The sequence below is a fragment of the Agelaius phoeniceus genome, chromosome 3 (assembly GCF_051311805.1).
Source record: "Agelaius phoeniceus isolate bAgePho1 chromosome 3, bAgePho1.hap1, whole genome shotgun sequence".
NCBI classification, from domain to species: Eukaryota; Metazoa; Chordata; class Aves; order Passeriformes; family Icteridae; genus Agelaius; species Agelaius phoeniceus.
In genome coordinates, this window is record NC_135267.1 from 91,822,446 (window position 1) to 91,845,438 (window position 22,993).

The 22,993-nt window shown below is 37.4% G+C and overlaps 2 protein-coding genes across 2 annotated transcripts in view; one reads left to right on the top strand and one right to left on the bottom strand.

The window, feature by feature from the left end:
* The first annotated feature begins 205 nt into the window (after window positions 1–205).
* The window catches only part of HAAO (3-hydroxyanthranilate 3,4-dioxygenase), a 33,569-nt gene continuing 10,781 nt past the window's right edge, over window positions 206–22,993 (top strand). The window contains exons 1-6 of the mRNA XM_054630115.2: window positions 206–285; window positions 4,385–4,463; window positions 12,913–12,996; window positions 14,597–14,703; window positions 17,536–17,625; window positions 18,335–18,378. Coding sequence (XP_054486090.2) covers window positions 206–285; window positions 4,385–4,463; window positions 12,913–12,996; window positions 14,597–14,703; window positions 17,536–17,625; window positions 18,335–18,378 — 484 coding nt within the window. The remainder of the gene's footprint in view (window positions 286–4,384; window positions 4,464–12,912; window positions 12,997–14,596; window positions 14,704–17,535; window positions 17,626–18,334; window positions 18,379–22,993) is intronic.
* Window positions 4,263–22,993, bottom strand: part of MTA3 (metastasis associated 1 family member 3) — a 224,387-nt gene continuing 205,656 nt past the window's right edge. Inside the window, exon 20 of the mRNA XM_077175847.1 lies at window positions 4,263–4,304. Within this exon, the coding sequence (XP_077031962.1) occupies window positions 4,278–4,304 (27 nt within the window). The 3' untranslated portion in view covers window positions 4,263–4,277. The remainder of the gene's footprint in view (window positions 4,305–22,993) is intronic.

The window sequence follows — 22,993 nt, forward strand, 5'->3', positions numbered from 1 at the left end:
TTAGCCAAGCTGCTGGAGCATTAGTGCTCCCTATGAAGTAACCTTTGGCTGATGGACCTGTCCCTTTTGACACTGAAGCCTGAAGACACCTCTCCTAGCAGCCAATCCCCTGAGCACTGAGGCTGGAATCACAGGCAGACTGCTCACGGAAAAAGCACTCTGCAAATTCTGATATCTCAGGCAAAAGTTTCATAGGTGGTGGACCATGGAGCTTCTTGTGAATGTAAGAAAATGGATAGAAGAAAACAAAACTGCCTTTTTGCCACCTGTTTGCAATAAGCTTATGTAAGTAAATGAAGTTTTTGGGTTTTTTTTACCAAGTTACTATATATACAAATTTTCCTAGCTGTAAGAGGAAGCTGTAACAATGCATACATGGTAAAGATTAATAAGGAACCATAATTCCTCTCAGGCTTGCAGAGTGCTGTTCCAAAGAACAGAAAGTGAGTGAAATCTGATTTGGAATAACTCAGAAGAATCTGCAAAGATCAACTTGAATACAAGATACTTGTCTCAACTCAAAGTCACTTGTAGGCAGGGAGACTGAGTTATGAGAATTTGTGTCAGGCTCTGTGACAACAAACTCCGAGAAATCAGAGGAGATGGCATCACATCCAAAACCAAATTACAACCTGAAGTAGCTAAAGCTGCTGAGAATCATTCCAACATCACAGAGGAGCCAAAGCTGCAGGAGCAATCAAAATCAGAAGGCTATATCGCCGAAAAACGAGGAAAAAGGAAGGGCAGCAGTACCAAAGGATCAGATTTCCAGGGCATTTCCAGATCTGTCAAGGCAGGAGGCTAGGGAGCCTGAAGGGGTGGTTTACAGCCATTTATTTACAGTATTCTGAACGAGACAGCCACTATAAGGAAAAAAAGTGTGGGCATTATGCAGTTGTGTGTACACCATGCATATGCTCTGTGTCAAAGCTTGTGAACAAATTCCAATGTAAATTATCCAATGTGTCTCAAAATATTAACAAGGATTTCTTTGCAGTGAAGCTGAGGAAAAAATATTTTGTCTAAAACTCTGTATGCGGAAAGCTTTCATTAGAAAGTATTCTCTCTAAGGAGTGACATAGACCCAGGTTTTATAAAGAAATGAAAAAGCATTTTCTTTCTATAACTTTAATTAAAAGAAAACTTTCTTTACAATTTTAGTCATTAAAAAAAAAAAAAAGCCTCATGCCCTTTCCTTAAGCGCTATCTCTAATGAAAAGCTGAATGGGCAGTAATGTATCAGTGACATTAATTTCCATCCACAGGGGCAAGGGTTACTTTTCAAAGCAATGGTTACAAGACAAAGAAAAGGTAAAGAGTACATAATTACTGCCATGTCTGTGTTGAAACTACAGCTGTGTGTAGAACTGAAACATTCGGAAACTTGTAGTGATTCAAGTGCTCCCATTTCTTGCATTTTCAAAATGGATTTTAGGAAGCATTTTATGAAGTATATTCATTTCTGAAGCTTACCAATGATAATGGGAAACTTTTAGTATTTTATGTATATGGAATATTCACATGTTTCTTTCCTTATCAGTACAATGAATCTTCTTTGTGTTTACTACACTGTTCTGTATTGCTTACTAGTAGTTCTGTAAATCAAGAATGTGGCATCTATCATAGACCTCTGGCCATAAACATTTTAAGAGATTACAGTGAAACAAGTAACATTTATTGTGATAAAAATTGCATAGTTTAAAACAAAATCAATTTTTCCAACATGGCTTTAGCCTTTGTAGAAGGAGAGTAAAACCATCTACTGCATGGATTCTGAGTCTACCACCACCTGCATCTGGTGCTACCTAAATGCTTTCAGGATTTTTCCAAAAGGCTTTAGGTGATTTTTCAAGAAGCAGCTAATAGATTTTCAACATTTTTTCAAAGGCTTGATCCTTCATGTGCTGAGTAGAGATGTATAAGGGAATCTTCTCACTGTCCTACTGCCTCATGGAAGGCAATCGCCTCAAAATTTAAGTAACTTACTTTGTTTCAAGGGAGACTTAGCAGTTAAAACTAGGTCTCACAGCAAATCAGTAGGGCTTTTGGTATCTAAAGTTATTACAGTTTTCAGGCTTTTATGACATTGTGTTCCATACATTTGAGAGGAGCACAATTTTTAAATACCTATTTGGGATTGCAACACAAAACCTCAATTCCTGAGCTGCCTATTTAGACTTTTACCAAAGTAAAGAAAATGATACATCTAATTAAATTGCAGCTCTGACATTGTATTTTAATGACACTATCTTGTAAGTTTAAATGCTTTTTAACCTCAACAACGAGCAATCAGTGCAAAATCAAACCCCTTGCCACAGCTGATTTTCACAGGTGCTTCTAAAGCTCTTCTTCTGAGTTCAGAATATGATGCTTACCAAAAGGACTACAAAGTATGGTCATGGACCATCTGATTCTTTGTAGTCTTATTGTGTTTTTAAAGGGTTACCTGCTGGTATAATTTTCTTTATGGGATGAGAGGAGAAATGTAAGAGTATGGAAAACTTTATACTCCATTAATTAGGTCCTCATTCTAACAATAGTACAGTCAAGTAATTTTCACATCCCTGAAACCTTTACAATACTCTTAACTGTATTTTGGCAGTCTTAACTGAAACTTTTATTTGTTATGATACTTCATAACAATAAATAATTGTTAAATATAACAATAACAATATTTAACAATATTGTTGAATATAACAATATTTAAAGCAACTATATTAACCAGATAACTTTATTTAGCAAGGTGGGCAGACTTACCTATTGGAGTTCCTGCTCATATTTCGTAGCTGGAATCTTTTGATGGTGTCAGTATTAACATTTGTTAATGATTGAATGATTAACCCATAGCCTGTGTATTACATAAAGCCTAGGTAAATCTGTGGGATAATTAATCATAAATCTGCCAAATTAAGAAGTCAAGCAGTAATTAGCAGTATTTTCACTTTTACTTAGTGAACTAATAACAAAACTGAGTGCTTATAAAAAACAAACAACTAACCATCTTAACAGCAGACTACAAGGTACTCACAGATTGCCTTTCTCTTATTTTATTCTTCAGGGTTAATTTTCATTTATTTCTTTAATTACTATCTGTATTGCTGCTGTTTGGGTCATCCTGCCCTTCTTTAGTAGAAGTGTTCATAAATGCAGAAGCATTGCAGTGTGCTGTCGAAAAGGAAATTTAAATCTGCATGGTACAAACAATTTGGATTTCAGTTTCTTATTTTATGATACAGATATGAAGCCGAGTGCTGTAAAATATACAGCTTCCTATGGAGAGAACAGCCAATTCTAATTCTTTAGTTTTATTTGACCAACTAATTTGTCACTGTTACTTGTTAACTGCTTTACTAGTTCCCACTGTGTTGGTCATTATCATTTAAACATTCTTCACAGAAAAAGTGATAACGGTAGCAGATTGAATATGTATGTGCCACCACTCAGAACAGCCTCTCTCAATTAAGCCTTACAAGGTGCTGACACAGGGACACGTTGTTGTTGTTCCCTGTGTTTCAGGGGATCATGGCCCTGCTGGTTCCATGTTACTGCCCAGAACCTCCTCATTGTGAAGCAGAGGTTAATACACCTCAGTTCACTTGTCCAACAGCAGAAAACCAAATTTTAATTCACAGCTAACAGGCCTGATTTTGAGGGGTCTGTTAAATAAAGGAAAACCTACTACCTTACCTTTATATTATTACCTTTATATATATATATATATATATATATAATATATAGTATATTAGTGTGAATGGACTGATAGGTAATTGGGGTGGTAGCCATTCCTTGTGATACCTGAGAGGAACTCACTGGGGCTCTTAAGAGGGGCAGAGTTAAGAAAAGGCCTGGAATCTCCTTTTCTGAAATAGCCACAACCACAATGAAGCCATTGTAATGTTATTCCAGCTTAGCAAAACCAGTATAAGCAGAACAGAAATTAGCTGGCAATTCTTACCATCAGTATCGCTGGTAATTCTAGCAGTGTGGGGGGAAAAGTATGTTTTTAGCTTTGTTAACTTTTAAGAGTTTTACCTTTACATAATCAGCTCAGGTTGAAAAGCCTCTTTTCTAGTTCCTGTCTCTTAGGTAACATTCTTTATCTTTTCAATTCGAAGCTCTTTTCACAGCTGGCAGCTATTGTTGTCCCCTTTTCATAGCTGGAGGCATTGAAACACTAGGAGGGAGGTAGTTGGCCTCAGGTCACCCAACAGGACAGTGCCAGAGCAGAGAGGTGCATCCAAGGCCTATGAGTTCTTGTACTGGCTGTTGCTTTCCACTCAACATTGTTTCATTGACTCACTGTCCTAAAAAGAATTAAAAATAATAAATGAAATAAAGAACATCATGAACAGAAGAAGCTTCAAAATGTCACTTTCTCTTCTAGGCATCGCTACCAATTAAATGTGATGTTTGTTGGAGGGCCAAATGAAAGGAAGGATTATCATATTGAAGAAGGAGAAGAGGTAACCTATAGGTTGTTTATATTAGTCTGATTTATCTATAATAATTAAATGTAGCCACTTTTGAAGCTACAGATTAGCAATGTGAGGATCAGTGATGTATTTATTAGATCTACTCATAGGCTTAAACAGAATCATTCACCAGAACCATACATCATCTGTGCATTTTGTTTGAAACAAGCACAGGAAACTAGAGAAAGTGTTTTGACACATTTCAACATTTTGGAACAGAACTTCAGGAAGGTAATGATATTTTTTAAAACAATATTTTATTGCAGAAGATTGGTCTGTATTTCAAAAGTAACTTTGGTATTCAAAAATCAAAAATATTGTAATTCACTAGAAATTACTTTTTTTGTGGACTTTGTGAGAATCATCAGCTTTTCAGCTTTCATTTGAGTTTGGAAAGAACAGTGTCTTCAAATATTTTTCACATCATTCCCCTGTGCTCAAAGTCATTCCATGGTGGGTCAAAGTCATTCCAACTTTGAGTTGTGAGTAGCCATTGTGCCAAATGCAGCATGAAGGAAGAAAGAGTAGAAAACTAACAAAATTGTAACAATTTACACCTTCTTTGTTTACTGCCTTTTTCTTGGAATTGCTTGCTCTGTCTGGGGACTTCTCCACCACTGGCTCTGAAAGAATCCTTAGGGAAAGTGATTACTAGAGGCCTAGAAGTAAGGGTATCAGGATAGAGACAATTTTCCTTGCTTCCCAGCAGAATAATTGAACTTCATGTCATTCCAATGACATTTGGAAACCTAATTTTAGATGTCTTTGGAAAGTCAAGCCTAAGCATCTACAGTTTAAGGCAGAAGTGGGTAAAGTTTCTATAAATCCTTTTGAAGGGAAAGAAAAATTCATTTCTTTATCATTGAATCACTTCTCCCCAAACCCACCCCAGCATTTCACAAGAGCCTTCATTGATTTCCTGTTCTAAATGTGCTGTGCAGGTGTGTGTAGTCCTTACAGACACACAGCTCTGGAAGAGCAGCTTTCCCTGAGTGACTCCCACCTGTGCTGGATTGTCACTACCATCTCCCATGTGGCTGTGGGCACAGGCACATCCATCACGAGCCAGGTTACCAACACAGTCCGCTGTGTCCCTTCTCATGGGCTGTGCAGGGAGAGCTCTGGCAGCACCTGGGACCAGGCCATCATGCTGCTTGGGATTCCTTAAAACAAAAGTTAGGCTGATTCAGTGTAACTTTTCTTTTTTTCCACGTTGCAAGATGTTCCTGTATTTGTAAATAACATGACCTACCCTTTTATAAACTCTTTATATGACTTCTCAACAATATAAAAAGTTAGCCATATCTATAAAGCCATAATTTTTAATTTACAGTTGCATATTGATGTTGTTGTTAACTCAAGTGGAAACAAGGTTTTTTAGGTATCAGTACATGCTCATTTACATAGTAAGCTTCCCACAGTTATTCAGAAACCAAAAATGGAAACATAACAACCCTGTAACATCGGAAACTTGGCAATACACGGATCGGAAGCATCAAGAATTATCAGTTATGTACCAGTTTAACATATGGGCCAATTTTGTTCAGTTTTATAAAAGTACATTATAGTTATTCATTGCATTTTACCATAGGTTTTTACCAGACACATTTACATCTTTCCATGATCTAACTTAGAACCATGTTTCTCATTAGAGAAGAATTGTGAGGTAGAGAGTATCCTAGCAAAAGGGCATATTCCTAAATTAGACTTGAGATTTAAAAAAAAAACATTCAAAGCCATGTTCAGCTCATTATTTTGTCAGAAAAAGGGTAATTTATAGTTCTGGGTGATAATTTGAAGGCAGACTATATAGACATACTGTCAGCAGGCCAAATCACGAATGTGAAAATCCTTCAGGCAAATTTAGGTGATGTTGTTCTGCTGTTAGTATTCCCATAGCAAAGAAGGGTTGGTTTGGAGAGAAAGTTAAATTTAGGATTGTTTATATCTGTCCACTCACTATCTCGTGCCTGTTATCACACAGTTTATGGAGTGTCCTGTGGCAGAACTTGTGCTTGAAAGCCTGCAGTTCACAGCAGCAAAGGGTTGGCACGCAGAGATAAGGGCTGAGGAGCATCCTCCAGCTCCTGAGCTGCTCTCTGCTGGTGCCATTAACGTGCAGGTGTATCAGGAAGATTAGGTCTGACTGGCTAATTAGGAGGAAAAAAACCCAGAGGCTTGATTTGAAGTCTCTTCAAAGCCTTTTAGAATTGTCTCCTGAACCCATTTAGGCAAAAATGACAGCTAGTCTAGCACAATTTCTTTCCTCCTCTCAACAAGCAGGCATTTCCTAAGTAACCCTTATATTTTGTTCCTTCTTAGTTTTCTCTGTAGCTCTTCACTGCCTTCTTAAACTTCTGTGCACTACTTCATTTCCACCATTCTGCACAAAAAGTCTCATACCTGAGACTGTGTTACATGGGACAGGTTTTTTTAAAGAAAAATATGAAGCTGTAACTTAGAAGAGTTAAACCATTCACAGTCTTCAGCTGGAATTTACCAGGAAGAAATATTCATTTTTAAAGTTCCCTTTTGCTTCCTTCTCCATCAGAAGAGAGGTAGAGGCAGCAAATATCTACTCAGACATTCTGTGCCTCTAAATCAGACTCATTCAAAATTAAATGCTATGGGAAATGCATCTTCTGTTGGAACATGGCAAAAAAGTGCTGTGAGGATGGACCTATATATCTAATACTGACAGAACTTTCTAGGAAGTGTTTGTGCCACATAACAAGTTCTGAGGGTTTCAAAAGAATCGTTATTCTGATGTGCCTCCTTTTTCAAGAGAATTTTGTGTTCCATGGACTAGGGACTACAATTATTGTGTAGTCAACTTGATGAAACTGAAAGTTTCTGTGACAGCCCTGACATGATCACAGAATCACTAAGGTAGGAAAACACTGCCAAGATCATTGAGTCCAACCTTGGACTGAAACCACCTTGTCATCTAGACCATGGCACTGAGTATCGTGTCCAGTTGTTTCTGAACACCTCCAGGAATGATGACTCCACCACCTCCCTGGGCAGCCATTTCAATGCCTGACAACCCTATCCATTGAGAAACTCTTTCTGCTGTCCAACTCAAGCCTCCCCTGGCACAGCGTGAGGCTATGTCCTCTTGTGCAAAACCCCTCAGAGCTATGGGGTAGCAGGTACTAGGGAACACTCCTCAACATATCTTTGTCTTGGATTTTTCATCATACCATAGAATTTGTGACGAGAAGAGTTTCAGTGTTAACTGAATACTGAAGCCTATGGGCTTCATGGTGTATTTACTGCATTTTTACTTACTTGTAAAGCCTGGGGGTAGAAAAAACAAAAACAAACAGACCTTCTTCTAAAGAAATAAGTGAAAACTCAAGGGGACCATATATTTTAGAGAAAGTTAATGACAGAGAAACCCCACGATCATAACAAATCCTAGCTCTAGTACAAGAATTCAGAATTTATTTACTGCATTGTGTGGGCTGCTTTGGGGAAAAGTGAGATATGCTAGCAGCTCAGTCTAGGATTGCAAAAGTAGTTAGGCTGCTATCTCTTTACCCACTTCAGTCCACCACTTACACACAGCGAATCTCAACTGACTTTGATTTCGCTGACTTTGATTTCTTAACAATTTACATTCTGATGTTGAGTCTATGTAAAACAGTGCAGTTCCATGCAGAGAAATTCAAATCAGCTTTTCATCTACCACCTGCAACACATTTGCATTGACACAAACCCCACTTGGATTTACAAGTCCCACTTCTCACTGTGCTGTATTTTACCCTAAGTTTCTGCTCTCAGCATCATAGGTTGTTTCCTATGGATAGAGCCACCTAATTATTGGCACAGCCCCACAGACCAAAGCCCTCATACTGCAGTCCTAAAGAGAACTCTCAGAGAAGGAGTTCCCCCTCCTTTGATCATCTCGGTGGATCTCTTCAGCTTCCTCTAGCACATTCTCATGGTCAGATTGAGATACAACTTCATACTTTGAAACATGATACACGTTTGAGGTCACATCTGCCACATCTCATCTGAGTTTTGATTTCTCTTTCTCTCCCTCTCCCACAGACACCACAAGTAAGATTTGGCTCCAGTTTCTGACAGATTATCTGCCTAAATGCAGCCTAACCCCTTCTAGTGTATGCTGCTCTCCAGTCAGCATGCTTTTGAGAAACTCTCCCCTCTCAGATCAATTTGCCCTTGGCATTTTATAAGGACAGTGGATGTCTGAAAACAAGGGGAAAGTGGGGCTAGGTGAGCATTCCCATAGGTTGTTTTGTGGTGCTTATATCCCAAATAAATCTGAGAACCTGAATCACAACAAAGCAAGAGAAACATTTTTGCTTCTTTACATTTAAAAAACCCCACATTTCTCTGGCAAAGACTCTTAGAATATTTTAATAAGAAACAAAGCTCCTATTAAAATGTAATAAGAATGATGATCCTTTTCCATCAGAAGGAGATTGTGTCTTCAGAAATAGTCTTGCTGTGTAAGATTGTTGGTATGAGTTTTGGCTAGTATTCAGGTCTCACAGATGACACGTAAATGAGCAGAGGGAAATCAAAAACCAAACCACACCAAAAGCCCTCAACATAGTTTTCTCTACCTTCCTCATCTGTTTGTCTTGCAGACTTCTGATGGCCGAAAACCCTTGTGATGAGAAAGGGAGAAAATTTTTTTTCTGTACTCAAATAGATCAGTCACCACTGAAGGAAGTCTGGAGAACACCCAGGCTCTACTCCCACATCAGAATTTGATTTGCTCTGTAAATTAATTTAATGCTTCGCCATATGACAAGCAATACAATCCAGGATATACCAAGCCAGAGCCTAATCCCAAAAGTGTCTGAGCAATCCCAAATTCCATTTTTAGATGTAGCCAGAACTGAAAGTATCCTGCTAATCAGATCTCTTTAGATGTCTGTAAGTAAGCTGTCAGCTATCAAAGCCCTCATGGAGCTCTGGGTTCCTGAGTCTAGACAGAGTTTGATATCAAAGGTGGATTCAAATTAAATTACATACTCTGCTGTACACGAAATAAAATAGACTTGTGGGTTTTTTTAGTTAGTCAATACAAACCAATTACAAATCCTGCATTGTTCCACTACTAGATGCTTCTTTTTTTCTCTGCTAGGATACACATACCTGGATGAAGGAGCAATTCTCACCACACTAATATAGTGAGGATGTTAGTGCTTCTTTTAAGGTAGTATCCACTTGTTCTACAACCCTGTTGAAATTTCTGTCAAGACAAGCAGCTTCAGCAATGCTTCCACTGATGGCAACAGTGAATTCCTACCTCTGTGCATCTCCCCTTCTTGCCTCCAGAAATGCCAGCATAATTTATTCTATGAGTATTCATAATTGAATGGAATATCCCTGTACAGACTTGAGAGTGATTCAGCACAGGCCACTCTACCTTCCCCTGCTATCAGGTTTGAAGCATGATCAAAAAGGGTGAAGCAGACTAAGGAAGGAAGATGTATTTTTCCTACAGCAAAGAAAATTTAAGGGAAATTAATTTAGTTTTAAAAACCCTCTCAGTCTTTAAGGTGTTTTCATTTGAGTTTCATAGGTATATCTGCAGTTTTAATGATCATATTGAGTAATGTTATGAAATAATGTTATGCTTGAGGCAAAAAAGCACTCCTAGGTGCTTCATAACTTCTAGAGGTTACATGAGCATTAATAAAGGAGATGTTTTTAGTGTAATCATAATGAGAAGATACCACATAGCAGAAAACTAAACAAAATGATGAAGTCTGGAAAGGAAGAAAGGAAGAAGATACAATAATAAATAAATAAGCACCAAAGGATAAAAAGAATGGTGAACAACCTTTGTTTCTTCCTTGAGCCACATTTTTCACCCAGAAAGAGACAAAATTCATGCCCAATTGTGAGCCATTATGCAGTCGCAATATACAAATCTAGGCTTTTCTACAAGAAGAGATATATTCATTTCAGGTAACAAGAGGCCTTGTCATTAATAACATGTTAACAGAGCAGAAATATTTCCTCAATTTTTAGTACTGCTGGGGAGAATGGATACTAGATCATTCCAGTAAGAACAATACAGCTAGGAAAGCTAATATTTTCAAGTGGAATGAACTCTATTGGCTTACTATCCTATGGGAGAATAGGCATATATATTTGTGTATATGCATACATATACACCTGAATCTTCTAATTTTTTGATTTTTTTTTCCAAGAGAGACTTAGGAAAAAATTAGATTTTCCCAAAAGGCAAAAGTCAGTCAGTATTTAGAAAAAAGAAGTTTCCAAGAAAAAGACAGTGTTGCCAATCTGGCCTCTGAAATGGGTGTGGACTGTAACTCACTGAGATATTAAATAACTGACAGTTTCCTTGATAAAAAGTTCAGGTTATATTATAAGCAAAGCAGTATATTCACTAATTGCTGCCACTTGTCTTAATCACAGTTACATCAGATGATTTATGGATGACTGAAGCACTCAGGCAATTTAAAATAAAAAAGTTTTGAAGAACAGACCATAATTTTCAGTGAAAGGTACTATTTAAATTCAGTCAGAAAAACACTTTCATTGACAATGTGTAGCCCACGTCATTCCTCCTCTCCCACTGCCAAACAGTTCTTTTAATTCATAACTTACTGTTTATAATCTTTCCTTATGACTGTGATGTTTCACCTCTGAACTGGATAGCTGATATCCACTCTCAAGTTTTTCATTTCCAGTAAGGTTTCTCAGCTGCATGATTCATGTCAGAACCAGGATAAACTCTACCTCTTTTGTCCTTTCCCTCATCTACATGTCCTGTGCATGTGTTCAGTAATAGCTGCCCCAGTAGCTGCAGGGGAAATAACACTCCAAAGCTCAAGATTTCCAAAATGATACTTTAGGTTTCAGCATTGTCAGTGCCATAGGACCCACAGCTGGTGGGACAATCCATCTAGATCATACAGTCTTAGATGAATCTCCTATGCAGTGAAGGAGAGCCATTTCTTTCCCCACTGAGGTCACTCTCTGTTGTGAAGGGAGCAGCGGGCCCTGCCCAGTGGAAGGAGGGCTGCTGTAGCATTGGGTGCTGCCCTTTGGAAACACCTAGGAAAGCCAGAGCAAAGGAACACAGGGGAATGGACTGCAGTGAGGATCAGTAGCCTGGCTCTGTGGCCTTCTGGACAAGAGTTATAATTTATCTGTAGTGATGTCCTTGGCACAAGGTGAACTTTTCACTCGTGTAAAAGCTCTCAGCATGAGCTTTTTTCCAATGTATCTTCAGTTCTCCCTATTGTTTTGTTCCCTTGACAGCATACTTATTCTTTCTCATGTTCACAGAGGTGTTTCTTCAATTCCAGGGGGCATGTATGAATATTTCAAAACTCTTTCAGAAATAATACTGGTTAAAAAATTGATTAAGCTTTTCTAATGTTGGAAAGCATTCAGTTCAGGGGGTTTTCATTCTCCAGTGGTTTCTTCTTTCCCCTATTTATTTTTCATTTTGATGAAATTGTAGTGACTTGCTATAAATAAGGGATTTTTTCAATTATAGTTCTAACTTTGAATCATGTTTCAGACTACTTCAGCTGCATTTGCACTCTGGTTTCTAGATGTGGCAAAGAGAACATGGAAAGCGTGGCAGAAGTAACTTCTGGAAATACTATTGCTCTGCACTATATAAAAACGAGGAGGAATGTGCCCATTATGTCAGGTCAAAGATACAGATCTGCTTACAGATGATAACCCAGTTCTGCCATGAAACATGAGGACCTGAGCACCTCAGAGCCCCCACAAAGCAGAGCTGGTTTTGGTCTGAAAACAGCCATGGAAAGGTCACCAAAGACAGAATTTTGGGTTCAGTGGTTCTGTCCTTGTACACACTTCGAATGTAACCCTTTTACACATACACAGTGAGAAGAGCAGCAGCTGTTGCTGGATTTGAAGGTATCCACAAAAGTAAAGCAGAACAGCTTCCAAATGGGCAATTCTTCCCAAATGAGAAAGCGCCATTAAAGAATTGAAAAAGTACACCAAAAAACCTGTGTGTGCATATTTGGAGCTTATTTGGAGAACTGACATATACTTTGATTGATTAAAGACCCTGCTACATCTGAAATTAAGCTTTCTATATTGTGTAATTAATGGATGTTTGAACTGTAATGTTGAGCCCTCCAAAAAGTAATTCCAGGGGTAAAACCAGGACAGTGGAATTCCAGCAGGTCCAGAGGATAGCTCTATATGCAGTTACAGACCTCTTGGATAGATTGGTAATTCTTAGTAAGATAATAGGTATAATACATATTCTGTAACTTTTTTAAAATCAACAGATTTTAGAAGCCATTTTTTGTTAGAAAAAATCTGCAAATACTTGCAAGTGCAAATTGAATGTATTTATACATGTATTCTTTGTAGAGAGAATATAAAGTACAGAATGTTTTGGACTAGCTGCCTTAATGCTATATTCTTATTTCTTCAGCTTTTTTACCAGGTTCAAGGAGATATGTGTTTGAAGATAATTGAAAATGGAAAACACAAAGATGTTGTCATCCGAGAAGGGGAGGTAAAACAGGATTGTTTTTCTGTTATAGTTGTACATAAGTATGTTAAATGAATGTTTTATATGTTATTTAGAAACCAATTTATTCCTGCTGTGCAAGAGATGGCATCAGCATTTATTAAAAAAAAACACAAAAGCTTGAATGGAGTATAGAAAATTTTATGTAAATAATAGGAAACTACAGTAAACTGTGTTCAACATTTGACTGTTTCAATAACAGATAAAAATCCCTCTGAACATCTGGGGTATCTATTCAGATAGTCAAGAGCATACTGAGAGAAGTTCTTATTCCCCTGCATTGCATGGGATCTGCCATGAATTCAGCGGGATCAGTCTTTTATTTACACCTTGCCAGGTACACACTGCTCACCCACCTACACACACCATTAAGCAAACTGCCTAAACTGAGGAATTGAAATGATTCATGCATTTTCAGCCTTCTTTAGTCCTCACAGCTCGCCATTCCAACCATCACGGTAGGACAGCTTTGAAAGAGCAGTTTACAAATAAAATGTATCCAGTTTTTCCTTATAGTAGTACACTTGCTAAAGCTTAGATTGCAGTGCTTTTACCGAGAGCATGAATAGACACTGGCTGTTACTACCACTCAGATGTACTACAACTGCCACTCATGGTTATTGACACAAGCTTGGACTGCACTCAAATCTTGGAAAGGATTATTAGGTCTAGTGGAGACAGCCTTTAAAATGGAAGGCATGTTAAACCCAATAGCTTAATGCCATTGAAAGCATTGCAACTTTTTCAGTGACGAAACAGAGCCACGTTTTCCAACTACGAGGTTCTGGTATTACACTTCAGGTGCACACCCAGCTGAGATCTCAGCATGTAAGAGGAGTGCTAATGAAAAGGAGCACACAATACTTGGTGGAAAGACTGACACTAGTACTGCTGAGGCACCCTCACTAGCTCTGTTTTGTAGACAGAGAAATTCCAATGACTGCCCAGCCCTAGCAAAAACATCTGTACTGCTGAAGAATACAGGCTTACCAACTAGCTGCTAGGGCAGGGTTTATTCTCAAGCTTCAGAAATAGACTTCTCTTATCCACATGTTGCCTATTCACTTTGTCACTTGCATGACTAAATAGCCCCTCATATTTGTTATTTATTTTTGGAGAGAGTAGCACTCCTCATCATGCAATCAAAGGTGCTCACTGTGTTGGGAGGATACATGTGGCTGATTAGTTTAGACATTTTATTGAGCAGAGAAAGAATCTGCTTTTTTTTATTTCCATTTCAATTACTCAGAAATTGCAGTAAGTTTATAAATTTCAGATGAGCAATTGATTAGATTTTCATTTCAATTGTGCCTAGCAATGATGATCAAACCAGGAGGAGGGAACTTGCCTGCCATCAAGGCAGTGCTGATTGCAGTCACTGTGTCACCATTCACAGAGAAAGCAAGAAACAGTGTTTGCAGGGCTGTGGGTACCACGGGGTGCAGCTGCAAAGGAGCAACACAGCATCAACAAAAAGTAGGAGAGAAGAAGGGAAAGGAGCAGAAGACTTTGCAGGTTGAGGGGCAGAAGGACAATGCAAAAAACAGACTTCCCGACATTGATGCTTTCTGATTTCTTTTAACAGATGTTCCTGCTACCTGCCAGGATACCTCATTCTCCTCAGAGATACAAAAACACTGTGGGTCTTGTGATTGAGAGAGAAAGATTAAAAACAGAAATGGATGGGCTAAGGTGAAGTATAAACTATTGACTAATCTGTTAGAATTCCTAGTATAAACTAATTTCTCACATCAATACAATGATGTGTTTTAATTTCCTGATAATTTATCTGATTCATCCTGGCAATTTTGTACTAATCCTATCCACACATATATTTTTCTATACATGCATAAACAGAGATCTCATTTAGCATTTGCTTTAGTTAAACAGGGACCATATTGAAATTTCTGAAATACATGTTGTGGTTACAGAAATCTACTTATGTACTACATACTGCTATTGCCTTAAGTTTTAAAAAAAAGATCTTAGAGCTCTCTAACAACCCAAATAAAAAGATTTTTTATCAGTTCTGGCAAGCAGAATATGAATTCCTTCATAAGCACTGAAAGTAAAAAGATGAAGAGCAGCTTTCTTATCAAGTGTGTGGGAAGCTAAAAACAAAAGTCAATTTTCTCACCACTAGTCCCTCTACATTGAACAAACCTCTGCCTAGGTTTTATTGCCTTTTGAGAAAAACATCTTCATGTAAGTGAGTGGTTTGCTTTGTATTCTAGAGGGAGCAGGACTGTTTTGTCTTGTGTCCATACAGAATTCACAAGTCTAAGAGGGAAAGTCACAACAGTATAACATTAGAAAAATCTAGAAAAGCTGTCTTGGTATGAACCAAGGAGAATTTGTAACTGTCCATATAATCGTTACAGATTTAAAACTGCAGTGATATCTGTAAAGTGCTGTTCCCATCCTTTCACCTACAATTTTGATTGTTGCATAAGTAGAGTCACAGCAGGAAGATTGCAAGTATGCAGAGCTCGAAAGATATACTTTTTCATTCAAAGAAAAAAGCCTACAGAAAGAAACTAAGAAAGGGACCATTCAAGAAAAAAAGCCCACAATTAAATTCCAAGCTAAAAACAAGTCCAGTTCATTTAAAGTATTGTTTACCTATGCACTTGTCTCTTTTCCTTTCATTGCAGACCTGCAGATTGTCTGGACTTACATTATTTAAAGGATACTTTGAGCTAGAAAAAAAATTACCAGTGGTTTAGATAAAAAAGTTTATTATTAAAATAAAAAGAACTAAATAGTAAAAAAAAGAACTTAAATAGTAACGTAAATTTTACTTAAAGTAAAACAACCTACCATGTGAAGTCTGTGAATGGTATGAGAGAGAAATGCTGAATGCCTTTTTAGGGACCCAGGCTGATCTAAAGATTTGCACTCCAATATAGGCATGCTCGTGTGGAGAAGCTGAACTAAAAGCTACTTTATGGCTTGCAGGTGGAAATTAACACATCCTCAATTCAAAGTATCTAATCAGATGCCTGAAAATAAACCAGAGGTTTTTAGTGCCCTTGTGTTCACATTGATGTGGTGAATAAAGACACTTGAAGTTTTGGAAGTGAGCAATCTTGTCATGCTTTTGAACTCTACATTCCCTCTGTGTGCTCCTGGGAGAGATGGGGAATTTACAACCAGAACTCCTAATGTTCTCCTACTTTGTTCAATACCAGCCACCTGCAGCAAAGAAGACATCATAATGCACTTTGAAGTATGCTGACTCAAAGTCTAATAGAGCTGTGTTACTGTTCCATTATTTATCATGTCTACAAACCATAGTCATAAATCAGAGCCCCCAGCACGCTGATTACTGCACAAGTGAAGAATAAGTAGCCTGCCCCAGTGTTCCAGCCTAAGTAATGATTATGTGTCTTGTGCTGTGAGAAAAATGATCTTGCTCATCTTAATTCCATGGCAAATAAGTACAAAACCAAATAAGTTTGATGTTACTCATATTGCCAGATACTTTATTTGTACCAAACAAGATACATTGAGCATCTCCCTTCTCTGTAGATTGTCTATGTTCAGAATTTGTGCTGGCAGCACAGCTTTTTTCTAAATTGGAGGTCTAGATACTGTTATTCTCTTCAGTGAATCCTCTTTTTGCAAACATGAGGAGCCAGGGAGCTCTTAGAAAATTTCTGGACAGTATTAATACCTAGGATGGATATGAACATACAGATATGCACAGGATAATTACATAAGTTTTGTTTTCCTCTTCAGACACACATTGCAATAACTTCAACCTAAAAGACACATGGGATCTTTTTAAAAACATTGACAATATGAATGACAGGAATGGAGCATCATTCCTTGCCAGTCTTTGCAGTCTTAAAAATCTGAGTGTAAATTTTGTATTTGCCAGTCCTTACATTGATTCCATACAGCAACCTTGACTTGTTGACCTTACCAAAATTTATTTATTTGTTAAGACAAGAAATTTACGCAAGTGAAGCACTAAATTCCTCTTCAGAGGGGCGACTCAAACACTTCCCAAATCTGTGTGGCTGAAAACCATCTATTTTTCACTAACAACTCCATAAACCACCTTGTTTTCTCATCACCCCATGCATGGGCATTATGTAAGCTGACTCTATAAAATATAGGTCTTTATGTCATAGCTGCATGAAAGCAGTTACTGGAAATGGTATTTAGTTCAGGTTTTTTTGCAGTAACTACATCCAAGGTGAAAATTATTGGTCCCAAGAGATTATGGCTGCAATCATTTCCAGGATGAAATCAGAAAGGTTGCTGAAGGAATTTGGTGAGTTGTGATTGATCAACAGAACTACAAGGCACTCCACAGGAGTTTGAGCACCCCACCACCAAGTCACCTAACCAGGGAAACAGAAAGCTTTCCCAAATAACCATTCCTCAGAACGAAGCACACCAGGCTTGACAATAAGATGCTCTTGCACAACATCGAGTAGCTATTTTCTTCAAAAGACTGAAACTGCCTGATCAGTTATTTAATAAAAGGATTTACTAATGTGTTTACTTTATCAGATACTATGTTGGAGAATCAACTGATGTCCTCTTTGAAAAATGGTTTCACTGTGAAGATCTCGGCACCCAACTTATACCAATAATTCAAGAGTAAGCTTTTTCCTTTGTGATTTTTTTTAATAATTGAAATTATATTGTAGATCTTTGTCAGTCTGTGGCTTATGTCATTAATTTGCTATTTATGCTGCATTTTACATAGACTTGTTAATAGTTAATTGCTGCTCTCTAAATTTTTAATCATGTCTTGTTTGTCCCAAATTGATCAAATCAGATTGAAAAAAAAAGGAGAAATCAGGTATTTCACACATCCATATGGAGCACACTTTTTTGAACCAGTAAACATAGTACCACACTGCTTCTAAGTGCAAAAAGAACTGAGTGAAAAATTAACACTGACTAACGCTAGGTTATCAAGGTGAATCACTGAACTGCTTTAAGGCTTCTTTCACTCATGCTTTAATCTAAATACTTTTAATTGGTATTATTTATGCATGATCAGGACTGTGGCAAGTTTGGTAGAGAGTTACTTTCTAAGAAACATGTGAATGTCACTAGCTAATCAGTTTGTTAAATGGTTACTAAAGGTGAACAAGGGAAGTGTTTAGTGACATTAATCTTACAGGAGTTTCAGACAAATCCTCTGTCAGTAAAAGAGATATAATCTTGCATAGATGTGATAGTAGCTGAGGATTTGGTATATCCATTATCAGCACAAAATTTACTGGCTGGTATTACTGTCTAGTCTTTGTTAACCTACAGAACAACTTTTTTACTTCTGTTTAAATGTTCATTATTCCAGGTTTTTCAATTCAAGGCAATATAAAACTGGAAAACCAAACCCAGGTAATACAAATTAATTTCAGAATTAGATCAGTTGCTGATTGAAGAACAATGATTCTCACCACATAAAATAAGTATCTATTTTTCTTTCTGGTTGTGTAAATTAAATTTATTTTTGGGAAGTAATTCCTTTCATTACCCTGACCAGAAGGAAATTCCATATAAATAATTACCAACAGCATCTTGCTTGGTCACGTGATGCCATCATAACCACTTATCAGGTAACTATACTAATTGGAAATGCTAGTATCTCTATCCTTAACTGCCTTTCAAGTCTTATACTAACAAAATTTCACTTCTGACAGCCCATTAACTGATTTTTGCAAGTAGAATTAATATACTTTATACCTATTTGTACCCTTTACCTACAACTGGGATCTACTCCTGGGAAACCTAGAGAAAACCAGATGATTTTAGTTCTCCTAGGATCTGGTCTGTTTAACATTTTATTTCCATGCTGTCTTTCCACATTTTTTATTTTGTCTCTGTTGTGGATAGTGATTGCAAATTCCGTTCTGGAACAGATACTCCAGTTGTAACTCCCCTTAAATCTGTTGGAAAGAGACATAGGACAGAAAAAGTGACTTCTAGAAAGCAAAGTTGTTAGTTTTGGCTTTAGGAGTCAGATCTCTCAAAGATGATGGTGCCTTTCTGCATGGCAACAAAAGCCTCAATTGCAAAGATATTACAAGACCACCTTCAGTGGGAAATTTGTTTTGCTGAAATCTTACAATCCTGCTGGCCCACAGCTTTAAATGAGCACCCAGCCATGTGCATGATCCATTGCTATTGATTAACATAAACTATGCCCAAAATACCACCTTATGTCTTAACCTTATGTACAAAAGACCACGCTATACAACCATTTGTGCACCTGCAGGAACAGGCTCTATAGACTCTTTGGAAGTGCTTTAGTTAGGTGCAGCCTGGTCAGTTCTGCTGCAAGAACTGCCTGGAAAGTCTCCATGACATTACCAGGTTCTTAACTGACTCATGGAAAATCATCTTAAGAACAGCAGAAGCTGCCTGTGTAATCTCCAGGAGAGCCTGAGATTCCTTCCTGGAGAGTTCCTACACCAGTTAGCCAAATGCTAACCAGCTCAGTGATTCCCACTGCTCAGCTAGGTTTGTTCTTTCAAATCTCTCTGCTGTCTCATCTTTGCCAGCAACTGAGGCACATCCTGCACCAACCAAGAAATGTATGTACGGCTCAGGTGCACTGCACCCAGCTATGCTACTCTTGACCTCATGGCCAACTTCAATGTCATCTTCCAGTCACACTTAAAACTTGAATTCCATAGCTCTTGTCACAAGAAAAATTTTAGTTTCCCCTCTCCGAAAGGTTTTTGGAACCATCTGTCCTTAATCTCCACATCAATTCCTAAACATCTTAAAATGATTGTTATGAATTATTCTAAGAGAGACAAAACTTCTAGTGAAATGTTATTTCTACATCTGTTCCATTGATAGTCACCATTAAAAAGTCAGTCTGCCATCTCAATCAACAACAGAACAGCTCATACTGAAATCCTAAAATTGGGTTAAGCTGTTTTTTGTCTTAATATCAATGTTCTTAAAAATAGTTAACTAAAACACTGTTGCCAACATGAGGTTAAGAGAAGAGTCTTCTTTATGGGATAGCAACCTTAAAGCCCTTGCAGTCAGAAGGTGGTAAAGGAGTCAGGAACCCTGCCTGAAAACTTTGCTGAACCAGCTTTAGGCATTGGTTCTTTGACTGACTGGGGAATGTGATTCTCAGGGAAAGGCTCCATGTTTCTTATAAATAAAATGGGGCTTTCTCCAAGATCTTAATTTTATTTCTACGCACTGTCAAAATCTGTTTTAGTCTGAGCATGTCACGAGTGTTTGGGCGTTGGTGGTTTGGTTTGTTTGGAGTTTTCTTTGCATGGGATGTGTGAGAGCTAGGTAGTGCAGGTACTGCCTCACTGTGTGTTTATACAGTGTTTAGCAGAGGAAGTATAATTTCAAATGAAGCCTCTAGATGCTGCTGTAATAAAAAAAATACCATATCATGCATAATATCCTTGTTCAATACAGTGATTTGCAATAAGCATCCCTCACCAGGCTAAGAGTTTAAATGTCAGTAACAAATTAATAATATCAGAAACAAATAACATTAAAGGTTTATATTTTTGATATTTTTGCAGAAGATTAGGGCTAAAGAACAAACCTGACAATCAATCAGAAGCTACAATATATCCTGACACTTTTTTTTAAAACAAGTAATTCTAAGAAACTGTTATTGATAAATTTACTACAAAAGTTCTTTCCTTGTAATTTACCTGGCAGGTTTTCTCCCTGGAGAACAGCTCCCTTTTTCCAATTTTCAGGTTTTGTGGACAATAACTAACCCAACATCTCAGTGATATCTTATGCAAGAGGAAAACACCCCACATTTTTAGTTACAAAAGTTTTTGTTTGTAGCACCTGTAACTCTCAGTGAGACTGACTGTGTTAAAAAAAAAAAAAAAAAAACAATCAGTTTGACTGAGATAGAAGTAAGCTGGTAATACTTTCACTCTGAAGGCTAACCAGCTGATAGAAAAATAATGCTTTGGATTTATTCCCTCAGCAGCTCTCTTTCTTTTTTTTTTTCATTTTTTTTAAGAAGTAGAGTTCAGCAACCAGCATGATATTTGCTACCACCAGTTGCCATGATGTTTCACTCAATACATATCTCAACATCATTTGAGCTGGCTTATGCAGAGGATGGAGTCTTAGCCTTTTTTTTTCCTTCAGTTTCTCTTCTGAAAATCCAGAATCACCTCAATTTAAAAGTGCCAGCTGAAGAACTCTCAGGTTCCTCTCCACATAAGCCTGAACTAGTGCCTCATCTTCTTAGAGAGAAATGGAATAAAATTGAGGAAAAATATCTTCAAAGAAATCCTGGATTGCAGCTCACTCATAGAGGAAAGCTGTAAATGGAATCAATCAAGCTCTAATGGCTTTTAAAAACCAAAAAAAATACCCACCCTCCAAAAAAAAAAAACCCAATCCTAAGTCCAGACCTTTTCTTGATTTATTTATGATTTCTGGCTTAGCCAAAAGCAGGGAAAGTCCCTCAGAAAGCAGGGCAATCAGAGTATATGAAGACACAGAAGAAGAGGGACTCAAATGCCATCAGGAAAAATATAATCAGAAATATATATTGCATGCAATCCCTACTTGAGTCATCCTCCCTGGAACAGTTTTGTATTTTAGTACTAGACTCTTTTGTTTCCATGTGCAGAAATGAAGTCTGAGAATACTCTCTACTTTTTTTATCAAAAAGGGTGAATATTTCTAGGACATAGGCTGTACAGGGAACTCTCAAGATGGGCTGGTTTGGGTTACTTGTCATATTTTTTGACATGAGGAATCATAGTTTATCAAAACAAGTCTTGCTACATTCAGTTGAATCAGCCTGAAAGCAAGATTATCCCAATGTAACAATTTCATCTCACTTTTCTAGTCAAGAGGACAAGAGATGGTTCAGAGAGAGAAAACTCAGCTCTAATAAAGAGTGATGGCTAAATATTCTTTGCAGCAGTAATAACCAGAAGCTCCAAAGCTTTGCCTGCCATGCCTGAAATAATCCAGACTTCTTTTAGAAGTAATCTGATGGGGAAAAAACTGTAATAAAATTTTTTTCTACTGTTAGGTGTCTTTGAAAATGAACCCCATGAACATTAATGGTATAGGTAGACTGTCAGGAATTTGTTTATCCAAACTACTCTACTTCTAATTACCAATGAAGTTTTACTTCCCAAACAAGCTTTATTGTGAGTGAACATTCAGATATGCAATGTAAAAACCAATCCTGTAGTGACTTGACGAGAAAAAGTTTCATTGATTTGATCTAGGGTGATTTTCAGTCTAGATTATGAATCTACTTGGTGTAGTTAGAATACAGTGCAGTTTTATGTTTGTGATTCAGAGCAAACAAAACCTAAGCAACTGAATGAACATGGAAAAATAGGTATTTTCTTCAGTCAGTGGAGCAGGGGTTACCATAGAACCTAGGGCATGCTCTGTAAATGTTCTGTGGTCTCAGCTGAAGGAGGTATAAGGGTAAGTTCAGCGCTATAAAAATCAGCTTCTGTGTGGCCATCCTCTGTAGCTAATCCAATGAACCTCCACAGACAATATTTGCTGCTCAGTCTTGTTTCACTGATATATAAAAACAAGCAGATCTTTTTTCTTCTCTTTTTCTTCTTCTTTTCAGTTAACTTGCTACTCAATTAAAACTACTTCAGAAAACTAAAAACATGCAGGAAGAAATTCTGTCTGTATTTGCACTAGAGCAAATACAGGGCCATGCTTTTGAACTTCTAAGAACTGTATAAATATTTGTGCCTTTCTGTTTTAAGTACATTGAAATAATTCTAAAGATACTGTCTCTGTGGTTTTTTTTCCCAAATAAGAATGCTAATTTTGAACATAAAATTTATTTGCTATGTATCTGTTTACAAAATTGCCTATTTGATTCTCTTTACTCTCATCTTGAAGGACTTCCAACACACCTAAATGGATCAGTCCTTCTCTTCTATAACATGGTACTTCTTTCTGCTCTGTACTTGTATTTAAAAAAAAAAAACAGTATATGAGCATTTATATA